A 23,503-nucleotide genomic window follows, 5' to 3' on the forward strand; every position below is an offset into this window, starting at 1 on the left:
AAATATAGTTTTACATATTTAACAATTTTTTTTAATAAGACGAAGAGTCAAACATGTGCTAAAAAGTCAACGGTGTCAAATATTTTGAAACGGAGGGAGTAAAAGTTACAAGCACTTTAACACATACATAGAAGATACACTGCACTTTAACACAATAGAGAACTATAGAGCATAAAGCTTGGCACCGGATGTACGTAGTAAAGGCTATTGGTGCTCATACGTTTTGAGCTGGACCAGTGGGTCGCTCCAAGATGCCACCATGTGTAAGCAAAGCCCAGAGATGTGTGATGAACTCTCCTCCCCTTGGCAGGGTTTCCAGGTGCGCTTTGGCATCATTCGAAGGTGCAATGTACAGCATCATCTCTGCCCAGAAATCACACAGCACCTTCCATCTGTCCCCCGGGTGTTCGATCTCGATGAGATTGTTTGCGAGCCGACCGCCCACAACGAGGAGACGGTTGTCGCCATGGTCCTGGCTTATTAGCGCTTCCTTCCGCTGCTGCATTGTTTTCTTACCCTTCAGCAATTCGCGGGCTTCCTCGACCAGGGCGTCAAATATGGATTCGGAGACGAAGCTATGATCCGGTAACAATTCCGGAGCAAAGGCTACTAGGTAGGCACAGTACCTTGACAAGCTACAGGCTACGTGCTGATTAGTAGTAGTAGTACTGCCCATTCCATGTTGATCTTCGTCTTCCACCTCGCAAAGAGTAGTGGCGATGTGCCAAGCCATTATGATGTGTGTTGTAGTTGGGAGTGTGGTGCATGACCATGAGAGTTGGTCGTATACCCCGTTAGCTTGCAAAGATATGACACCGTTTCCCAGTTGGCCACGGCGCCCTCTATTCTTCTTCAGGGTTTCTATAACAGTTTTCTTTACATCCATGGATAATCTAACACGCTTATCTTCCTTGCGGCCCTTCTTGGTCTTATTGACCAAGGAGAAGGTAGCATGGTACAGTATGTTCATCGGTTTGTAGTCAAAACTTTTGAGCAGTGTGTACTGACCGAGTTTATCTTCCCAGCTCCGGAAGTACTTGAGGCTCGTGATGCATCCGATCGACTTGGTGACCAATACGCTGCTGTTCCATGAATCTGTGGTAACATATTTCGATATCATGGCTACTTTGCTCCAAGCCGAGGCCAGGTATATGTACACCTGTAAACCCTCAAGCAGAGCGATTGCGATCGCTGTCACGGAGGTGAAGAGAGCGTCGTAGTTCCTGTGGTTAGCATTGATGAGGAATTTGAGCTCATCTTCTTCGGGTACCCGGAGGAAATGCTGGAACAGCTTGTAGGCAAGCCAACCGCAGCTCGGGACCATGGCAAAAGACAACGTGACGAACAGATGGTGACTGCTATAGATAAGGAAGTACTTGGTGTAGAAGTAGTCGTGCACGAAGGCTAATTCTACCTCGATGACCCTAAAAGCTCGCTCGGAGTAGATGAAACTGTCATCCCCGTGGAGCAGGCCACCGAAGAGGAAGTCGTGGGTCTTGTCGAGATTTGATTCGGCGAGCACCTGAAAGCCGGCAAATCTGCGGTTCAGCATCTTGGACAAGGCCATGGAGAGGCACACGTCCTTGAGCCTGCCGCCATTGCCACCGGAGAGCAGACTCCCATTGCAGTTCCAGATATCTTGAACGGTAACGAGCTTTGCCCGGTCATCTTCGTTGTACCTAAGATGGTACTCGGGAGGCTCCACCCTAGGATTCTGCTCGTCCTCTCCTGCAACCACATAGTGGTACCCTTGCATGTCGACGGCGTCTCGTCGTTGGACCCCGTCGCCGGCAGGGCGCAAGTGCTCGTAGCTCATGTAGTCGGCCACCCATTTGGTACTCTTGGAGAGCATGGAGCTTCTACTGGCTAGCTTGAACGACGCGACCCGTGTGCCGGATTTTAATATGACTATGGAGTATATGACCCATAGAATGTACTGGAAATCCGAGCCACCAGAGGAAACCACCAGCCAACCCACCCAGAAAGACTCGATGAGCTGCTTCAAGTAGAACCTCTTCCAGTCGTCGTTGTCTAGTAGGCTATAAGCAGAGAAAGAATCGGCGCTGCCGAGGAAGATGAAGAGGATGATGGCCCAGACGGAGAAGAGGCTGTTCTTGTAAGGGGACGACTGCATCAGCCCCAGGGTGTAGCTCACCATGGGGATGGAAGCAGCGTACGCCACCCAGATGGTCATTTTGACAGCTTCGCAGCTGGACCGCCGGCGGTAGGAGCCGAGGATGAGGAGCACAAACAGCCCGACGACGCCCAGGAACACGAGAACCTCGATGCGGATCAATCGCAACTTTGGGCTGTTGAGCCCGTGAACCATATCGACGAGTGCCATATATACGTAAATATGCTATCTAGGCCTAGGTGTTGGTGTACTGGTTAATATATAGGCAGCAGTTGCACGAAGGATGATAGCCCTACCAGCTGCTGCTAGGTAGCTAGCTAGGTCATCGATAATTATACACTTTATCCAACCATCCCTCCTGCCTTGTCCAGACCATCTGACGGTCGGACCCACTTACACATAACAACTCCACTTACAATTTCATTTTTATTTTCATTCTCGTTTCGTACAAAAGGGTTAATACAGGAGTGATATAGTTGAAGGGACAAGCTCTTATAAGTTGGTTCCACTTTTACTAAACTAGCAATGTGGTACGAAACATACGTACACAGCTTACATGCATGTACCACACATTTCTAATTCAAATTGGGCCGTGATGTCACACTGTCCTAATCGATCTCTTAACTTTTGCCCGATGTTATAATTAGGAACTGAAGACTTGACGAAGTCACGCGAGGATCATTTCCGACCTTGCACACTGACCCTCGTTTGTACCTCAGTTCTATTAATTAAGGGGCAAAACGTACAGTATAGTGCTAGGGTATAAGTTTCGCCTCGTTCTTTTTAATCACTAGCTCTATTAGATTTTTATGGACACGCTTCCATTTTCTGAACACGGTACGTACCGTTGAATCCTACTTCTTAACTAGTTAATTAAAAAATTTGCAACTTTCCGTTCGTCACATCAATTATTTTTCATTTGTAAGTCCGACCGAGCGATGGCCTCCATTCCCACACACCTAACTAACACATCGCGTAAAGCGGATACAACACAAATTCAATAGAGACAAAATCTAATTAGACAATTCATATGATATTTCACACTATTGATAATATATTATAAAAAATAATGATCAAATTATAAAGTTTGTTTAAAACTTAGACAAAGTATAATATTGGAGACTATGCAGACACATATTGTCATGCCCCGAACTAGCCGCGAGCGGAACGAGCCCGTGACGCTCCAAATTAACCTGTTAATCGATACCAGTCCCAGGAAACAGTGCTGGTATCACAGGAAGACAGAATATCACAGCAACAGAGGTCTCTTTATTATAGAGTAGGAGTACAGTCATGTTGGGCTGCGGACAGATCCCGAGCTCACAACTGCATTACAAAAGGGAAGCGGAAGCCAAGACTTGGACCAAACATCATAGGCGCGACTTGGGAACTAGGCCGAAACCCTAAAACTCATCGTAGCCGACTTGCTCCTGGAAGAACTCCTCGTCAGCGGGATCCGCTTCATCTTCTTCAGCAACTGGGGGGGATTATTTATATAGAGCAAGGGTGAGTACGGGAGTACTCAGCAAGTCATGGGGATTAAGTGTTTAATGCAGGCTTCAAGGAAAGGCTGTTGTTTTTGTAATTGATTTTATTTAAACTCTTTTCTGAAACAACTAAGTGAGTGCTTCTCAAACGACACGGATGAGACAGTGCGTCTCGTCCGGTCGGAGTATGTGCAAGGTATTAGTTTTTTTTTGAATTGATTAAGGTTGGCATCCGGCCAACAGCTTTCAAACGGCCACCCGGGCCTGGCTGATCCCATCAGCCGCAGATTTTCCAAACATCGAACCCAAACCACCTCAGCAAATTTCACAAAGCAGTAGTCAAACAAAACTACGCTAGGAATCACCTCACATTCGCCCATGACCGTGGGCACGACTGTTCGAACAGTTTAATAACCTCTGCAGAGGGGGTACACTTTACCCACACGACATTACTAACCCGGATCATCCAGCCCGTGCAGAACTGCCACGACTAGAGACCTTAAGGCTTTCATGACAAGGAATTTCGAAAGCCGACACAGGTTCACCATATGCCAACGAGAGGGGTCTCAGACCAACACCAGATTAGGTCCCAGACCATATTGTGCCAGGAAACCCGGGTGTTCTCACCAACACCACCCCGTTGAATCCACATGTCTCTTGGCATCATGGCTCCCCCGATTAGCTAGTTACTCAGCCAGGGGTGTCCCATTCCACCCATGTGGTCGCACTTGTCTTATGTTCGGATAAAATTCCAAGGAAACGGTCCTTAAGTGCAAGAGCGGGAAACCGTACACCCGGTACGTTCCCCGGTCCGCGATTTTTTGGAAATTCATTTAGTTCACAAGCACCGACCCAGGTGTCGGGTTTTCCATGTCTTTTGTAAAACCCAAGTTTTACCCATGGTTGGATATTTTATATTTTGAGGGGGGGTGTTCCGATGCGCGTACCCGAAGGCCCGTGCATCGAAGCACAACGGTTAACAAGGAGGTTTAAGTGTTCAATAATTCAAGGAGGGTAATTGCAGCAATTAGGATTGGGGGCCGGCAGGCCGTCTCGCAAGCCGCGGCCGAATTACTTGTGTAAATCCTATTCATGCAATATTTGCGGAAAAGAAATACTTAGATTTAAATTATAGGTGCAAGATGATCAAAGGTGACTTGCCTTGCTCGAGATCTTGAACTTGATCTTCGAAATCCTCGCACTGCGGGTCTTCGGGCTCCGAAACTACACGCGAAACGGGACAACTCAACAAACGGCGAAAATAAAGCCCTATTATTGACCTCTAGGCGTACCATTAGATAGATCTCGAGATTTGAGGAGTTTTGGAAGTTGAACGGAGTCAAACGGACTTACGGTTGGGAAGATATTGAATTTCTAAGTTTATTGGATTTTTGGTCTAAAGGAAAAGGATTTATTTAAATCCTTTTTGAGAGAAGAAAAGAAAAGAAAGAGGGAGTGGAAATAGACTTCCCTCGGGCGGCTAGGGCGCGGCCCGAGAGAAAGGGGCGGCTTGGCCGAGCTTAATGGGCCGGCCGGCCCAAGAAGGCGGCCCAAGGCGCGCGCGGGCAGGGAGGAGAGAGAGAGAGAGCCGGTGGGCCGGGTCCACCTTGCGTGGTCCCGGGTGGGACCCGCTTGTCAGCGGCTCGGCTTACCGTGCGGAGGGAGTACGCGGCGCGGCGCTAGGGTGTGGAGCGGGGCGCGGTGCATGCGCCGGCTCGCGGGGGTGCGGATGCAGCGGGCCCACGCGCAGCCTCACAGCTCGCGGTGGACCGCGCGCACGAGCGGGGCGGAGGGAAGCGGCGGACCGGGATCAGCTTGACCCGGTCGCGGCCGAGGTGGCGCCGATGTGGCGCCTACGTGGCTGCCATGCGGGCCGGTGGGAGGTAGATGACGACGTCGGCCGGAATGGACGGCGGACGGCGGCAGCAAGCGGAGGAGCGAACCACGGTGATACAGGCGAAAGCGAGCACACCGGGAGGTTGCACGGGACGAGGGGAGACGAGCCAATGGCTCGGATTCGCCGGGGGTTGCTCGACGGCGGTGGATTGCGGCGGCGGCAACCGGCGGCAAGAGAAGGGGGAAACGGCGACGGCGCGACGAGAGACCGATTCGGGCGAGCTAGAGCATCTACGCGACTCCGGGAATCCGTTGCTAGCGTCGGATTGGGCGGAGCTACGCCGAGCGAGGCCGGCGACGAGCGGCGCTACGGAGCACGGGCGGCGACGGCAGCGAGCACACAGCGAGCGGCGGCAACGGTCGGGGTGGCGCCAGCTAGCTACGGGGAGGCTACTCGTGCTACTACCCGAGTCTAAGGGGAGGAGATGGAACGAGGAGGGAGAACGGAGGGAGGCACTACCGTGCGGGGTGATGGGGCGCAGTGACGAGGGGCCGACGGCACGGGAGTGATCTCTCCGGCCTCGGGCTGGGGAAGAGGAAGAAGACGAGCGCTCGGAGTCCCCTTCCATGTCCTAGCGCGCACTGGCTCCTCCGGCACACGCGACGGCGGCGGTCGGCGAGAGAGACAGAGGGACGGCAATGGCGCGGGTGAAAAACGGAGAAGATTGGCGCGGGCGAAAAACGGAAAAAGGGAAGGGAGGGCGCCTGGGTTTATAGGGCGGCAATGTCGGTTTGGAAACCGACCTTGGGCGGTCAAGGCGCGAGCTGGCGCTCGGCGCTCGCGGCCAAAACGGCGACAGAGGCGGATGACGCCGGCGGGGAAGAGAAAAGGAAAAAGGAATGGAGAAAGGGGGCTTGCCCCTTGCCTCTTTGGGAAAAGAAGGAGGGAGAGAGGGCGATGAGGAGGAGCCCTTCCTCCTTTCCTTGGAAGCACGCGCGGGGAGAGGCGGGGCCGAGTCGATGACGACGGCGATGACGGCGGGGGCGGTTTGGAACGGAGCGGCGACACGGGCAGCAGGCGCGGGCTCAGGCGTGGCAGGCGCTGACAGCGGCGGCGTCTGGCCGGTCGGCCACCACGGCGCGCGCGCACGCAAGAAGCAACGGGCGGCGTGGCGATTTCGCGGGCGGGGAGCTCACGGGGATGGAGGCGGGGAGAGGGAGAGCGAGGGGGAGGCGCTCGGCGCGGCTCACGGGCAGAGCGGGGAGAGAGGGAGAGAGAGAGAGAGAGATGAAGAGAAATGGGCCGAGAGGAATTCGGCCCATCGAACCTGAGGGAGGCAAAACAGACTTTTGCGGAGGGATTTGATTTGGGACGGATCGAGATTCGGGATTTGAATTTGACGATAGATCGGGGATTTGAGATCCGGAATGGCACGGAGACTGACTGCAAGCGAAGAAACAATTTTCGCAATTAGGGTTTTTAGAATTTAATTTTCCTGCTAGGCGCCACGACGGAACGGGCGCTACACTTATATAATATGCCAATATATTTTTCAAAGTGAGGTTGTATCCTCTCTTACTATAAAGTTATAACTCACTAACTTTAAAGCTTAACATGCAAAGATACTACATCATCATACACTAACAAGATGCTATATCATTATCATCCACTAACAACCATTAAATTTAAACATCATGCAAACATGCTATATTATCTATAAACTTATATTTAACATGTGATCATCATTTCACATAATTCACATAATATTTCAATGTAGATTTTCATTATTTTTTTATAATATGCTATGTACCTGTTGACGGAGTAGATCACAACTAGGTTATTTGCAGAATATGGAGATCATTGGTGCTAGGATATACGCGAGATTGGGGGTAAAGATACAGAGACAAGGATGTTTATATAGGTTTGGGCCCCTTAACCGACAGGTAATAGACCTACTCATATTGGTCGAAGCCAGTATTGCTCTTCTTCATCAGAATCAAACAAGTACAATATTTGGGATAACATATCTAGTCATCATTGACTTGACGGCATGGAACACCACACGTAGTCGACGACGGAATAGTCTTCCTGCTCGAATACGAACTCGATGACATAAGGGATGGCGTTTGAGTCTGTCTAGGCTTGTCTCCGATGTCTATGTCTGCTGATGTGTATTGGTATCTATTCTCACTGAGCGTGTTTATTATGGTTAGGCTTGGCTTGATCTCCCCCCTCTCCTCTTAGGGGGCTTATATTTATACCACAGATGTCCCTTGTCCAAATAGAAATAGGAAGACAAAAATGGATACGATCCGAGTAGTCCTTGTAGTTTCCATGTAGAACTCTGCTTCTCCTTCCGTATAAGGAATATTTTCCATATATGAGGCATGATTCTATATAAAACTTGGTATATGGTGGGCCCCGCTAAGCTCAACCTAAGGCTATTGGGTTTGCCTTATCCATAACACTGGCAGTACCTACATAGTTCATCCTCACGTAGTTAATATTTTTTTTCTCTTGTTTCATTAAGCCATATCACATCAATTGTTTTTAGTGCTTAAATGATTAATCTATGGTCCAAATTATCTCTCTCATTTTCTTCTCTCATTAGTCCATATTACCTCAATTATCTTTACCCTTTAGATGATTAATCTATGGTCCAAACTATCTCAATACTTTTCTTCTTTAATAAAGTCATATCACCTTACTTTTACATTTGAATCATCATTCTATTTACTATTTAAATTTAATTTATCATAAACCTCATTAACTTACGTAATTGTTAACGGAATTTTGCATCTGATTCGGAGAAGGAAGAAGATCGATCGGCGAAGAAGATGGCGAAGCCGGCGTGCACGCTGATGGCGAGGGAGGCCGAGAACGGCATCCATGATCCAACGAAAGGTAGGCATCGTACCTTCTGTTGTTTTTCTGTTCGCTTTTCCTTTAGATCAAAAGCGATGGGTTTCCTTCTTTCACTTCGCGATGTACTTCGCGAGAGCGAAAGTGCTCATAACGTGTTGAAAGTGGATAAGATTGATTGAGCGAGAGAAAGAATTGAATACAATAGAGCGAAAAACAATCATTAATTAATTTATATTAATTAAGTTAGATGACCAGATAAAAAAAGAAAAGTGTGTGCATGCATAGAGGGTATCGAACTTTGGAGTTCGATAGCCTGTCAAACAACCGTATAGTTCGATTGGGTTGTTTATTAGATAAAATAATTCGAAGTGCATAACAGGATGACTCAGCGGGATAGAATAGGTCAAAGCGTTACGTCAGTGAAATCGTGTTTTACATGGCTACTGTAGGTAATTCTTTTTCTTGCAAAAGATTCGTCTATGCAAGTGTCCAATCGGATGTTACATGTATATAACGTGATTTTTTTCTAAAAAGAAAAAGAAAGAGTCCTTATCTACTTCAAATTCTCATATTTTTTTATTTTATTTTAATTAATATGAGAATTTATAGACCTTGAGAGCTACAGTGGAGACTTTTTTTCTATTACTTTATTAAGTTAATTAATTAATAGATTTATGAATCCCATAGGAAGACATGAGCCATCGAGCCCCTTAGCCTTCTGTTTTCCGCAACGATTGATACTGCTCGCAAGTTTCTTCTTGCAGATGCCGGCGAATACAGGCCATTATATTCCAGCGATAATCAGCTGCCGATAATTTGTTCTGGCAGGTCGGCACCTTGGCCTTCCCTAGTTCAGTGTCCGAGGGAGATTCCAAAACCAAGTTGATCATGGTGGAATTACGGACGATGATGAGCTACTAGCTCTTGATTGTTTTCTGCTTTGTACTAGTGGATACTTTTGCTGATATACTACTCGAAAGCTGTCAACTTTGACGCCGGATTTCTCAAGTAGCTTACCATGGAACTGGACAACGTTTTGTCTCAAGGTGCTGAGATACTAAACATCTGGACAGAAAAATAAATGACTACTAGTGACATGAACATTTAAAAATTGCAACTTCCCAGTCACAAGGCAACATGCCAATTATAAATTGATGTTTGACAAATGGTTGCAAAAGAATTCGAGTTGGCGATGGCACTTCAAGTTGGGACAACTCTGTCCTTATACAACTGATCATCGAGACTGTACCGTTATATGAACAAGTTTGTTTCTTTCCCCATTGACTACAACTCATTGAGTCTGCAAGTCAAATACTACTGTGAGCAATCAAAAGAAACGGCAACTTTTTTTTATAAAGATCGTAAAGATTCTTTCGTATCCCAAAAACTATTCAATGAGGTGAGAAGTTCTTACACTTATATATATTAGGTCACTTATCTTTACATAATCAATGTGGAGCTATTCGACAATTCCCCCCCATACGTTGGTGTCCCTCAACCATTCATCGCTCATTTTCCGTACACCGACAGACTCTCGGGTCATGCAGGTCTTCACACTCTAGTGTCCCTCGGATCAATATGTTAAACTAGCCAAGCTCTAATATCAATTATAAAATCGTAAAAAGCATTTCTCACACAAAAAGCTAGCCAATGGGGCGAGTGCTCCCTCACTGATATATTAGGTCACTTAGCCCTTCACAACGAATGTGTGACTATTCAACATGTATAACCATCAAAACGACTAAAAAGATGATGAGAGAATATGTTTAAACACTCCATCACAAAAAGGAGAAATGCATCTTATTAAATCCTATTTGTTAAATCTCCATATGAAATTGGCAAATATCCCCATGACCGTTGACTCCAGATTCTCATCACACCTCTAGTTGGAGTATACTGCATGTAGGATGCCATTGACTCCAGATTTAGTTCATGTAATACCTGCATTTTTACTAAGCAATAGAACCCAACATAATCTCTATGAGATACCAGCCCCACGTTATCCAAACAAGACGACATGGCCAGCTTCCCCAACCCTAGCACCACCGTTCCCCCTTCTCCCTCTATCGCCATGAGAGAAATGTCAAAAAACGACGGGCAGCGATGATGGCGGCTGCGAGGCCACCTAGTAGTGATGATGGCGGCAACAACAAGGTTGTGGCAATGATAGACTTGATGGTAAAGTATTCTTGTGGTGATTGGGACAGTAGGATCCAACGTCCCATGGCCAATCTGGCCTTCCCTTGGCCGGATCTAGCGGTTTTGGGGGGGGGGGGGGGGTGACGACAGCGCCAAGCCCATCCATGGCGATGGTAACTGCAACGCTATACGTTAATCTCTAAATAAACATGTATTGCCTCGGAACCTATACCATATTCTACATTTTAAACATGAACAAAATGCATCCTATAGTAGTACAATTGATGAGGTGGGTGTATAGAGCAAGTAATTAATCATCTTTCAAAGGTACACGTACACATATTAATTAAGTGGGTGCAAATAAACTACTCCCTCTATTCCAATATATAAGGCACGGTCAAAGTTAGCACAGTCTTCAAAACTAATCTTTAGCTTATAATCTCATAAACTATAAGGTTTACAGTAACAAAATTATAACCATATGAGAATAAATTTAAATCTCAATCAAATGATATAAATTTTAACAAATTAAATTTATTTCATATTATACTCTGTGTTAGTCAAATATTTTAAAAGTTGAATCTTGAATTACGCACGTGCCTTATATTATGGGATGGAGGGAGTACAAAACTAGAAGATATCGAGAGAGATGACTGCTCCCAAATATTATGGGATGGAGGGAGTGCAATTAACGAGGAGGGTATAGAGAGTATTTCCTCTGTCCTAATATAAATGCAACTTACTATGCTAGTACAGGCGCGGCATGTCCTATAACTACGAATCTGGACATACAGTTGTTCAGATTCGTAATTCTAGGATATATCACATATGTACTGCTTCATCCGTTTTATAATGTTAGACTTTGTGCAATGCTAAAAAGTCTTATGAAACGGAGGGAGTAAGTTGCAATTATATTTGGACGGAGGAAGTATCTAGTTAATCATCTTCCAAAAGTACAGGTACGCCATATTGATTAAGTGGGTGCAAATAGGCTACACTATAAGATATCGGGGGAGCTGACTGCTCCCAAATAGTAAAGTGAAAGCTGCAAAATTAATAATTTCTTCTGGACTGCAACCAAGATATGTATGTTTACCTCTTCCAAGGACTGTAAAGAATATCAATATCGATCAAAGTTTATGGATGATGTGTGCGGGTGTGGTGTGATTATGGACCTGGTCAATCAGCAATCAGCCGCCGGCAAAGCCCTTCAACTAGCTAAAGCTCATCTATAAATTGAAGCACCGGAGAACGATGGTTGTGATCAAGTCGACGCAAAGCGCACAAATTAATTAAGAGAAGCATGATGATGGAAGATATAGCTAGGCTAACAATCGTGCAAGCAAAGTCGCCTGCAGCCGCCGCTAGCACAGTACAGATCACCGACGACAGCCGCACGACGCTGTACGGTGTGTTCCGCAGCAGTCCAGCGGCCCGACTGATGCTCACCGAGGTTCTCATGCTGCTCGGCGTCGTCGGGCTGCTGGTCCTCCTCTTGCTCGGCTCGTACCGCCGGCGGTCGAGCGGCGCGGCCGTCAAGGTGACCATCTGGGTGGCGTATGCCTCCTCCTACCCACTGGTCAACTACACCCTTGGGTTGATGCAGTCTTCCCCTTACAACAACGGCCTCTTCTCCGTGTGGGCATTGTGCCTCTTCCTCATTCTCGGGAGCGTCGACTCCCTCTCCGCTTATAGCTTACAGGACAATGAAAACTGGAAGAGGTTCTACTTCCAGGAGTTCATCATGTCGTCCTGGGTGGTTTTGCTGATCAGCTCTGGTGGCCACCCCAATTTCCAGTATCTTCTGTGGGTCATGTATGCCATCATCGTGATCAAATGCTCCGTGAGAGTTGCATCATTGAGGCTCGCCACTGGACGTGACATCTCAGATAAAGGGATGGTGGACTACATGAGCTGCGAGCATGAGCTATGCCCTGACGACGAGGACCCTGACCCCGTCACCATGCGAGGGTACCGGTATGTAATTGGTGATGGTAAGTGGCGCATGGTGGCTATGGCACCTGACTTCGAGCTCAAGTATGATGTGGACAAGCTTCTCACCGTCGACAAAGTCTGGGGATGCCAAGGGAGCTTGCTCCGTGGCGACGGCGACAACATCGGTCGGCTCAAGGACTTGTGCCTTTCCATGGCACTGTCCAATATGCTGAAACGCAGGTTTGCCGGCCTTGAGCTTGCCGAATCCAGTCTCGGCAAGACCCATGACTTCCTCTTCCATGGGTTGCTCCATGGTGACAATTGCTTCGAGCGAGCCTTGAGGGTGATCGAGGAGGAGTTAGCCTTCGTGCATGACTTCTTCTACACCAAGTACTTCGCTATCTACAGCGGTCACCATCTGTCCGTATTGCTGTCCTTTTCCATGATTCCTTTCTGCAGTTGGCTTGCCTACAAGCTGTTCCGGCATTTCCAGACGCCCAATGATGAGCTCAAGCTCGTGTTCCCTGCTCACAACAGGAACTACGACGCTCTCATCACTTTTGTGCTCGTTGTTGGAATCGCGTTAGTGGAGGGTTTACAGGTGTACTTGTACCTTGCCTCTAGCTGGTGCAAGGTGGCCCTCATCTCAAACTACGTTGTTAGAGACTCATGGAAGAGCCGCAAGTGGGTTGCCAAGTCCATTGGGTGCATCACAGGCCTAAAGTTCTTCAGGACCTGGGAAGATAAGCTTGGTCAGTACACACTGCTACAAAATTGCAACTTCAAACCAATAAACATTTTGCACCGAGTCACATTCGGCCTGGTTGACGAGACCAAAAATGGTCGCAAGAAAGATGCGCCCATCAAGCTGTCAATGGCTGTAAAGAGAGCTGTCATGGAGACCCTGAAGAGTAGCAATGGTGAACTGACAAATGGGGTCACCTCTTTACAAGCTAATGGAGTACTCCAGAAGCTCTCATGGTCATACACCAACCATGAAACTACAACACACACCATATTAGCTTGGCACATCGCCACTACCCTTTGCGAGGCCCATGACCCCATGCACCAACCCTCCGAAGAAGAACAACACCGAACGGAGACTGCTACAAATCGGCACGTAGCTAGTAGTTTGTCAAGGTATTGTGCCTACCTAGTAGCCTTTGCTCCAGAATTGTTACCAGATCATTGCTTTATCTCTGAGTCCACATTTGATTCCCTAATCATCGAGACCCAAATATTACTGGAGAAGGTGAAGACACTACAGCAAAGATGTGAAATACTAAAGGAGGTTGGCGCCATTCCTGACATTAACAATAACAGACGCTTCCGGCTTACTATCTCGGGTGCTCAGCTAGGAAATCAATTGATCCATGAGATAACATCCCCAAGGCTGAGATGGAAGGTGCTGTCCGATTTCTGGGCAGAGATGATGCTGTACATTGCACCGTCAAGTGATGCTAGGGCTCACCTAGAAACTCTTCCTAGGGGAGGAGAATTCATCACACAAATCTGGGCTTTGCTTACTCACGGTGGCATCTTGGAGCGACCCCCTAGGCCACCTCACAACGTGTGATCCAGCTGGTTGCTTTATTGATTTTACTAGGTGTCCATTTTTTTAAGCATCCTCTCTATATTGTACTGTTTTGCATGAAAACTGTCTTCTACCCTTGTTAGTTTTAAATATATTATTATCTTTCTCGATATCCCATAGTGTATGAGATGAATGTACGCTTTTCGATTACGAGTAAGTATGACAAGAAAAGATATCATAATATATTTGAATTAAATCGTAACACTACTTAAAAAACCATTTTTCATGACACAACCTTTTTATTTTTACTAGAGGGTCTAATGAACACACATGTAAAAATGTATGGGAGGGTCACTTAAGATAGGATTATGTTCTTACAAGCAGCAAAGAATCAATTTACTCTACCTGACGGCTACTTAAAAGCACCACATGAAAAAAAATCGTGATATTAAATTGTGAGATTCCCAGGAGCGTGAGCCATCTCTCATCTTCTCCCCCACAGCCTCTCCTGTCTCGTTATACTCTCCCTTACCTCTCATCCCTCCGTCCCCCTCCCTACTCCATCCATCCTCTACCTCAGCCTAGGTGCTCTCAGTGATGGCCACGGCAACTGCGACGGCGACGGAAGGTGCGTGGGAGGCATATCCGGTGGCAGAAGACACGTGAGCGGCAAATCCAGCAATAGTCGAGGCTGGTGGGAGGCACGCGGGTGGTAGATCCGGTGGTAGTGAGGCTTACGGACGACAGATCTAGTGCGTGGCGAGGCTTGCGGGCGTGGATTCGACGATAGCAGCCACGAGAGTGACGGAGGACGATGACCACGGTGGGGCATTGGGGAAGCGACTGAGGTCTCCAGATCTAGCTCCGCTCCTGTCTTCCCTTCCTCTCCCTTCTACTTGTCTTCGGTGATGGAATTTTTCGTGCTCCTCTCTCTGATTTCTCTTTTTGTGATGAATTTGTGACTTATGAATGGATTATGAAGTTTGTGAATGAATTTGTTGAACGATTATGAGGTTTATGATAGAATTTGTGATTGGTGAATGGATTGTGGGTGCTAGGGGATTTTAGATCCGGAGGTGGGGGATTTCGAAGGATTTGCTAGGTTCTTTTTTGCTCATCAAAAATATTTTCCGTGCTTGGTTGCTGAAATGTTTCGTCCGCGAAAATTGATTTTCCCATTGACGACACTGACAAGTGTCACGCCTGTACCGGTAGTGATAAGACTTTTCACATCAGCACTCGATGATATGACTTGCAGGCTCCTGATCGCTCACAGTAGTATACTTTCTCCGTCCCACAAAAATAAATCTAGTATTAGGATATGTCACATTTCATACTAGGTTTGTCTTTTTTTCATATTCGTATTAGGTTTGCTTTTTTTTTATGAAAGGATTATGACTTGCGGACTAGATGAGTTGTACTAGTCAAAGGGAAAAAAAATACAAAGTTGTTCATGGAACGGTAGTCCTCATAGAATTAGGGACAGATTGTATTTGTCCTAACTTCAAAGTGCCATCGCCATCTCTAATTCTTTTGCATCCAATAGTCAAACATCAATTTACAATTGGCATGTTGCCTTGTGACTGGGAAACTGTTGCAATTTTTTAAATGTCCATGTTACTAGTAGTTTTTTTTTTTCTGTCCAGATGTTCAGTATTTCAGCACCATGAGACCAAAACGCTGTCCAGTTCCATGCAACTTGAGAAATCCGGAGTCAAAGTTGACAGTTTTCTACTAAAGTATATCAGTAAAAATATACAGTAAGCACAAAGCTGAAACAATCAAGAGCTAGAAGCTCATCGATAATCCCATCGTGATCCACTTGGTTTTGGTTTCTCCCTCGGACACTGAACTACTGAAGGCCAAGGAGCCGACTTGCCAGAACAAACCGCAGCTGATTATCGCTGATATAATGACCTGTATACCTAGTTTAAGAACATAATACCTAGTTTATATGTCACGTGTAAAAATCGATCTCAATGTTATTATGTTACTTGAATCATAATAAATGGGTTTTATAAAATTTACTCTGACTACATCTTACGTATACCCATGCATTGCATATAAATTTAGTTTTAAATGGACCTAATTTAAATGGGATACTTGTAACTGAACGGATCAAAATATACTCCAAACAACAAATTTAGACCACACATATCATCAGTGAAGCTAAAATATAAGTAAACACAGATCTAATTTTGCTTCTTCCGATCGAGTTGGGCTGCTCAGTGAAAGCAATCTTAATACTGCTTGGCATGCATCGTTGTAGTTCCACTTACTACCATTGTTCCATCGATACATTTGTGCAACATATCCTCGCAGATCAACTTTAGCTTCTCAATCTTATACCTATGGGCCACGACAAGCAGATTCCGAGCCGTTCGCGTCATGTCGTCCTCGTCAATGTGAGGCAGGATATCGGTGTAGATGAACTGAAGCATGGTCAGGAACACGCTTGGATCCGTGTCATCAGCCTGAAAAATGTGAGCTGCAGCTCCCGTCTATGTGCGGCGAGCACGTTCCTATGTGCCCGGAACAGCTTGCCACTGACAATGAAATGCACGTCTGCTCCGATACCAATTCGCTGGCGAGGAGGTCGCCGAGATGCCGGTGCAAGTCCGGCGGTGGCACCACCACCAGTCCACCACAGTCGTCGACGACGACGACGATGCACGCCGCCTCGTGACGGCAGTGGCGGGCACTTGTAACCACGGCGATGTTAGACCTGATACCAAAACGTTCACCTCCTAGTCTTAGAAATGACCACAACCAACTCTCCATCTTGTTCCTCTTGATGAATTTTTCGTAGCCCCAACGTTTGTTTGTAGCCATGGACAAAGGAGAAGGTCACCGGCGATGGGGGAATTTTCATGCGGACCATCTCGCCGTTCCCGTCGAGTAGACGGAACACGAATTCCGTGGTGACGACGTCGGCGGCGGCGGCCGGCCGATCGAGGTAGAGGAAGACGTACGGATACCGAGTTGGCGAACTCCCGGCGATCGCCGTCGGGGTAGTAGTAGGCGACGTACGTACCAGGTGTGGCCTCCGACGTGAAACTTACAGGAGTTGATGCTCTTGCCGGCGACCTGGATGGTGACTGACCCGGTTTCCGTTGCTCTCTTGCTGTCGATGGCCGACGACAACGTGGTTTCGCCGCCGCCGGCGGCAGACTTGGAAGTTGTAAGACCCATTAGATTTTCACGAGCAGATCGAGAAAAGCGCGTCTCATACACGCATATTTGCACGGATTATATGTGAAAATTACAACGACCTCGCGATACGCACGGAATCGCTGGAAAATGTCGGAAACGTATAGTCCGGCTGGGAGAAAGGGCATGGCTAGCTCGCTCGTACGCGCGAGGACGCTAACTCGCGCGCACGGGCCTCCGCCGACAATGACGTCACTAATCCTAACAATTAGCATTAATCACGGTGATTAGTGAGAATGCTATAGTAATTTACCAATAAAAAATAAAAACAATTGATTTTATAAATTTTCAAAATACGATTTGAAAGTTTTTCAAAAATATCAATTTGAAAACTTTCAAATCCAAGTTAGAAGTTTTTGTATTTTGAGTTGAAAGTTTTCAAATTTGAGATGAAAGTTTTCAAATTTAAGTTGAAAGTTTCAAATTTCAGTTGAAAGTTTTTAAAATTTGAGATGAAAAGTTGAAAGTTTTCAAAATTTGACTTCAAAAATTTCAAATTTCGAGATGAAAGTTTTTAAATTTTAAGTTGAAAGTTTTCAAATCTGAGTTGAAAGTTTTTAAAAGTTGAGATGAAAAAAGGAAAAAAAAAAGAAACGTGGCTGCACTAAAAAAGAAAAAAAGAAAAAGAAAGAAACACACGTACTTTATATGGGCTTTGGGCTTTGGGCTTTGGGCTGCTTTTGGCAGCATATACGCGCCGATTAGCATTTGCCTGGGAGAAAAGCTTCAGCCTTAGCAGATTTTGTTATGATGTGAACTTTAGCCACAATTATTAGAACCCACTAACCTTTTGGGTCTAGCCAAAATCACTACCTCCTAATGGGCCCATATCAGGCCCATCCACATGCATAGGCCTTCGGTGTGCTCAGTTTTTGCCCGGCCCACTAAATTCACATGAATGTATTTCTTCACCCCCCGCCTCGTTTTACTGAGTCGAGATAATGGCCCATTCATATTGTAAGGGCCTATATTTTAGTGGGCCGGGGACTAGTTAGAATGAGGCATCGAGGACCGAAGGCGAGAGAGGCAGAGACTCAAAACCATCTCGAGAGTAAGTGGATCCTCTTACCTTGTGTAGTTTGTAGTTGAGTCACTGAATATATGCAGGTCACTTTATTGTGGCTTATGTGCAACTACAAGCTGCACAAATTTAGAGATGCCTCATCCGTCTCAAGAAGGAGTAGCGAGCAAGCAGCCAAAGTTGTCTATTTCGTGAGCTAGGCCCATCTAGAGAGATGCATTGAGAACCATGCGAGTAGAACTCTAGTGAGCCCTTGAGACATTGAATAGCTAAAATTTGTTCTTTTCTTAACCAGTCGCACACGAAACATTGCCTATTTCATTGGATCATAGAAGATAAAAAGTACACCTTCTAGGTGCGAAAGAAAAAAGACATATATGGCTATATAGAGAGGATGATGAGCTTATGCAAGCGCTTCACCCCACAAGCATCCATGTACTGGATTCTTATTTGATTTTTCCAGAAGGATCGATCGTTGAATTATTCTGTTCAAACGCGCTCTAATTTCTTTCTTTCTTTAATTTTCATATTTTCCAAATGACTAAGGGTCTGATCGGCAACGGTAACTATGGCAGGTCAAAGCAGCTATAGCTATTTAGAACCGCCACAGCTACAAAGGTTGTGGCAATAAGACCAACCAAACATACCCTAGCTAGAAGGGACGAGTGCATGCAAGGGTGGATTCAGCGTGGATGCTAGGGGGACTCCGCTGGATCTCCATTGATAGAAGAAAAGAGGGAAACATGAAGAAAAGGTAGAGGAGGAAGATAAGGAATGGTCGAAGGAGAAAAGAGATGAATCCCCCTCTAATCTTATCCTGGATCCGTCCCTCAATGCATGTGCGAAGTCTTTTCTCCTTGGTTACGCATTGACAAGTAGCAAGCATCTTCCACCACTTATAGACAGTCAAGCTCGGCCTTCATTGGATGGGTGCGAGTTGCTAATAGGTGGTTCAGTTTGTCACTAGCCCCTAGATTGTTAGAGTATCTGCAAGTGAAATGAATGTTCTATTACCATATAGTGGCTAGTGAATAATATGTAAATTTGTTTAGATAATAGTGATGAATAATGTAATTGAAAAGTACTTTGTCCAATTATTAATTTTGTTTCAGTTTCATGGCGGTGGTGCTCCAATATTGTCCGGATGCGATAGACGCGAACACCACAACACGGGGCCAGCTAAGTCAAATTGGCCGAGATGTGATCGATCGTTCAAATGGGCAATTATGTTTGCTAGGCAAACCATGTGGCCCGTGGCCATGCATGCAGAGAAGACTCTGGACAGGAGACTTGTGGAGTCAACGACACGTACGTCGCCGTACAAGGTTTATCCTTGACACTTTGCTGCTTTCTATCACTGCTGCTGCTGCTGCTGCTGCTGATGATGATGATGATATATACACAAACAGGACAATCGTCTTTAATAAACACAGACTTGAGTACACCGCCCAGTCATTTGGCACACGATCGTCGATGGTAATAATTTAATAGGACTTGAAGACTTGCTCTCATCCCTGCAGCTAGCTAGCTAGCTAGCGTGGTTACATAGGGACGAAAGGAGCTGTGTTCTATGGTAATTTGTCGATGAATTCATATTTTTAGTGGTAGACATTTGCCAGCAATTTTGTGTCATGGTGAAGTGTAGTGGTACCAATTGAGATGCGATAGTGCAGTGCTAAAAGGTGGTGTGTGGTTTTAAGCGAACTGACAAGAATATATGTTACAGATGTGATGTTGTGTCCTAGTGATATTGGTGCATTACTTGTGCAGTTGTGTTTGCCTACGCACGACACACGCCTAACATTGCCATTGTACTGTTCTTATATTGATTTATACTTTTAGAAATGAAAAGAAAGCTCTTGAATGGAAAAATGTACAATACAAAATGTTCTCACATGACCTCGAGCAAGAGAACCGAATACTATCTGCCATCTATAGCAGACAATGTGATACCGTTAACACTAGATGCCGCAACAACAACAGTTGACGCATCTTCGTTCGTCAGCCTCATGTTGAAAAATGCAGGGTGCTTAGGCTCAGGTAGACTCATAGTCTCGTTGCTTAGCATAGCAACAACCTCTGACGTGGTGGGCCGATCGGCCGCATTCTCTTGCACACAAAGCAAAGCAATGTTAATACATCTCATTATCTCCATTGTATGAGAATCGGTGGGTAACAATGGGTCTACGAGTTGAAGCCATGTTTCATCTTTCCACATCTGCCATGCCTACAAGGTTTATGATAGCAAACATGAAAACAATCTACATGACATTAGTTATTCTTTCTACCAAAGTAAGTAAAAAATACTTTCATGTTATTAAAATCTTATTCGCTTTCCACTTTTGGGAGATTAGAAACTCAAGTCATTACATATTTATATGATGAAAAAACTTACATGCCCAAGAAGGTTAATAAATTCTCCATATCGATGAAAACTTGATGTCTTTTTGCCACTGACGATCTCAAGAATTAGCACACCGATGAATACATCGGATTTGATTGAAAAAAGGACCCTCAGAAGCATACTCAGGAGCCATATAACCACTGAAAAGATGCACGTACAAAACATTGAAGTGAGGCAACAGTATTGGCAGTTTTATATACAGCTAATGAATTTATAATAAAATCTTACTATGTCCCAACGATCCTTTTTGTATTTCCTTCATTATCATTCGTGCTAAATATTTTTGCAAGCCCAAAATCTGCAATTTTAGGTTTCATTTCACGGTCCAAGAGAATATTGCCTGCTTTGAGATCTCTGTGTATGACACGCAACCGAGAGTGCTTATGCAAATACAAAAGTCCTTGTGCTATCCCATCTATTATCGCTAGGCGTTTATGCCAATCTATCAAGGCTCTTCTTGTTTCATCTGCAAATCAATTCAACATAGATATAACAAAGAATATGCATTTCGCAGTTAGAGTTAGTGAACCAATCTTTTATTTGCGGTACGCGACAGCCAGAAGTAATACCAAAAATGAAGAAATCCAAGCTTTTATTTGGCAAATATTCGTATATTAGTATTTTCTCCTGCCCCTGGTAACAGCATCCCAAGAGCCTAACAAGATTTGTGTGCTGGAGCTTAGCTATGAGTTGGATTTCATTTTTGAACTCTGTCAAGCCTTGCCCTGAATGAGAAGCAAGTCTCTTAACTGCTATCTCCACCCCATCAGGAAATCGGCCCTAGAGACAAGTGCAAAAGAGATGGATGACTGACACGAATTAATTTGCAGTTTCAATTGACTTTTGGCACTTGACAAATATTATGTCCAATATATAATCGGCCAAAGCAGAGAGTGAATTGCATAATATGTAAATTAACGAATAATCTATGTGTATAACTTTTGTCAGATTTTTCCTCTTATGTACCTTGTATACAGGACCAAAGCCTCCTTGCCCAAGTTTATTTTCTTCTGAGAAATTATCTGTGGCCTCTAATACTTGCGAAAAGTCATAAATAGTGAATTCCGAACTTCTTCCTTGTAGCCCCCAAATTAGTGCTTCATCTTCATCCGCGTTCGTCTTACCTGATAAATGTAGAATTGGTTTGATAATGTCAGTTGATTTAGCTCTTAATGCATTCATGCATGTATGTAACTTTTTTTATGTAGATATATATCTGACCTTTTATGTGCCTTCTCAATATGATGAAAGCGATGATACAGATAAACAATGCAAGTAGTGGAGCTACCAAAGCAGGGACCAAAACTTTTGCTACGGGCTCTATAGATTCAGAGCAAATGGTTAGTTTGTTTTGTTGGAAGCTTGGTAAGGAGATAATGAAAGTAATTTTTATCTTTAATTACTACTACTCTCAAATATAACAAAATTAGAACTGAATGTGACACAACCTAGTACTACAACGATTATGAATTTGGATAAAGGGATTATCCAGATTCAATGTAAGTAATAGGATATATGTGTGTGTGTCTCCTATCTAATACTAAATTGTTATATTTTGTGATGGAGGTGCTTAAGTAAAGATAGTCTCTACGCAAAGATGTCAAAGAAGGTCGTGTTTTGCTTACTCTTTTGTTTTGGCCATGTTGGCAGTAATGGGGCGGGCTGTGGTGCTGGACTTGGAACTAGTGCATTCGACGACGACCCGGAGCTCCACGTCGGCTCACCGGCGAAGAACTTATCCGTGTCATACCTCAGATTACACCGGAGAGCAAGAATACGTCCCCCTTGCCGACCGGCGAAGTTGGCCGTCGCCAGGTCGCTGAAATTCTTCAGACAGTTGTAGCAGATATCTTCAACCAAATCTGGAGCACATTGTGCCAAGCAGAAGAGCCTCCTTGGAAGGGTACCGGTGTTGCTTGCATCGGCATCATCCATGTCCACGCGGATTGCAGCGTAGTGCTTCGTCGTGGAGAGAGCTTGTGCTACTATGTAATTCATCGTCTTGATGAAGAATTGGGTGAAGTTTTTTGTCCCCTGGATGTTGGTGTTCCAGCCGGATAACATGGGCTCCGACGTGATGTTCATCAGGACGAGCGGCGCGACGCCAACTGCGGCCGAGGTGTTGACACGGCCGAAGGCGTCCATGTTGAGGATGTCCTCGTCGGAGAAGCGGAGGGTGCACTCGTCGTAGAAGACGGCGGCGTCCTTGCTGAGCGGGCAGAGCCGCGCCGTCGCGGCCGCGTACGCGGCGTCGACGCAGCCGCTGCAGGCGGAGGCGTTCGCGTCGCCGCGGCAGAGCGCGACGGCGTAGACGGTGTCCGGGGCGGCGCCGCGGGAGCCCTTGGCGAATAGGGCGCCGCTGCTGGAGTCGCCGCTTACGACAAGGAATGATGAGGAGAGAAGGCTGTCGCGGTTGGATTGGTAGATGCTGTTCGCCGTGTATTAGCTGCTGCCGCAGATCATCCAGGGCTGGGCGGCGACCATAGGCATCGGCAAGAAGAAGAAGCAGCAGCCAAGGATGAGCAGGACGGTGAGAATCATGGCTAGCTATGCTGCCTCACGCGTAAGCGTAAGGTTTCTCTGAATCTCTTGCATTCCAAAGACAGGGTCGCATGTTAAGCAGATCGAGGCAGCGACGACCTGTGTGGACAAGTCACTGCTATCACTTTCATGGAGCGGGTGCAATGTATAGTAAAAGGCCAGACTGAACGTAAATGCATGGGCCCACACGTTGAAATTAATTTAGAAGGTGTTTGACATGTTAAATCATGCTTTCTAATGTCCCATTCTGAACGTGATATATTTTAACACCATAAATCTAAATATAATTATTTGAATTCGTAATATTAGAATGTGTCGTATTCAATACTATATATACTACTTTTACGAGATGACGAAGGAAGCAAGTATATAACTCCGCCTCCACCATCATGGCTG

The 23,503-nt window shown here is 45.7% G+C and overlaps 2 protein-coding genes and 1 pseudogene across 2 annotated transcripts; 1 reads left to right on the forward strand and 2 right to left on the reverse strand.

Annotated features, from left to right (window-relative positions):
- Positions 1–214: 214 nt before the first annotated feature.
- Positions 215–2,341, reverse strand: LOC127753907 (uncharacterized). Its single transcript, XM_052279356.1, has one exon. The coding sequence runs from the start codon at positions 2,327–2,329 to the stop codon at positions 215–217; it is 2,115 nt and encodes a 704-aa protein (XP_052135316.1). The 5' UTR covers positions 2,330–2,341.
- Positions 2,342–11,765: 9,424 nt separating this feature from the next.
- Positions 11,766–13,973, forward strand: LOC127755877 (uncharacterized). Its single transcript, XM_052281493.1, has one exon. The coding sequence runs from the start codon at positions 11,766–11,768 to the stop codon at positions 13,971–13,973; it is 2,208 nt and encodes a 735-aa protein (XP_052137453.1).
- Positions 13,974–20,026: 6,053 nt separating this feature from the next.
- On the reverse strand, positions 20,027–23,107 carry LOC127755185 (cysteine-rich receptor-like protein kinase 15; annotated as a pseudogene).
- Between the last annotated feature and the right edge of the window lie 396 nt (positions 23,108–23,503).

This window comes from Oryza glaberrima, chromosome 11, assembly GCF_000147395.1.
Source record: "Oryza glaberrima chromosome 11, OglaRS2, whole genome shotgun sequence".
Taxonomy (NCBI): domain Eukaryota; kingdom Viridiplantae; phylum Streptophyta; class Magnoliopsida; order Poales; family Poaceae; genus Oryza; species Oryza glaberrima.

What these genes read in the sequence shown, in the direction of transcription:
- LOC127753907 (XM_052279356.1), bottom strand. Translation starts at nt 2,329, where the DNA reads ATGGTTCACGGGCTCAACAGCCCAAAGTTGCGATTGATCCGCATCGAG.
- LOC127755877 (XM_052281493.1), top strand. Translation starts at nt 11,766, where the DNA reads ATGATGATGGAAGATATAGCTAGGCTAACAATCGTGCAAGCAAAGTCG.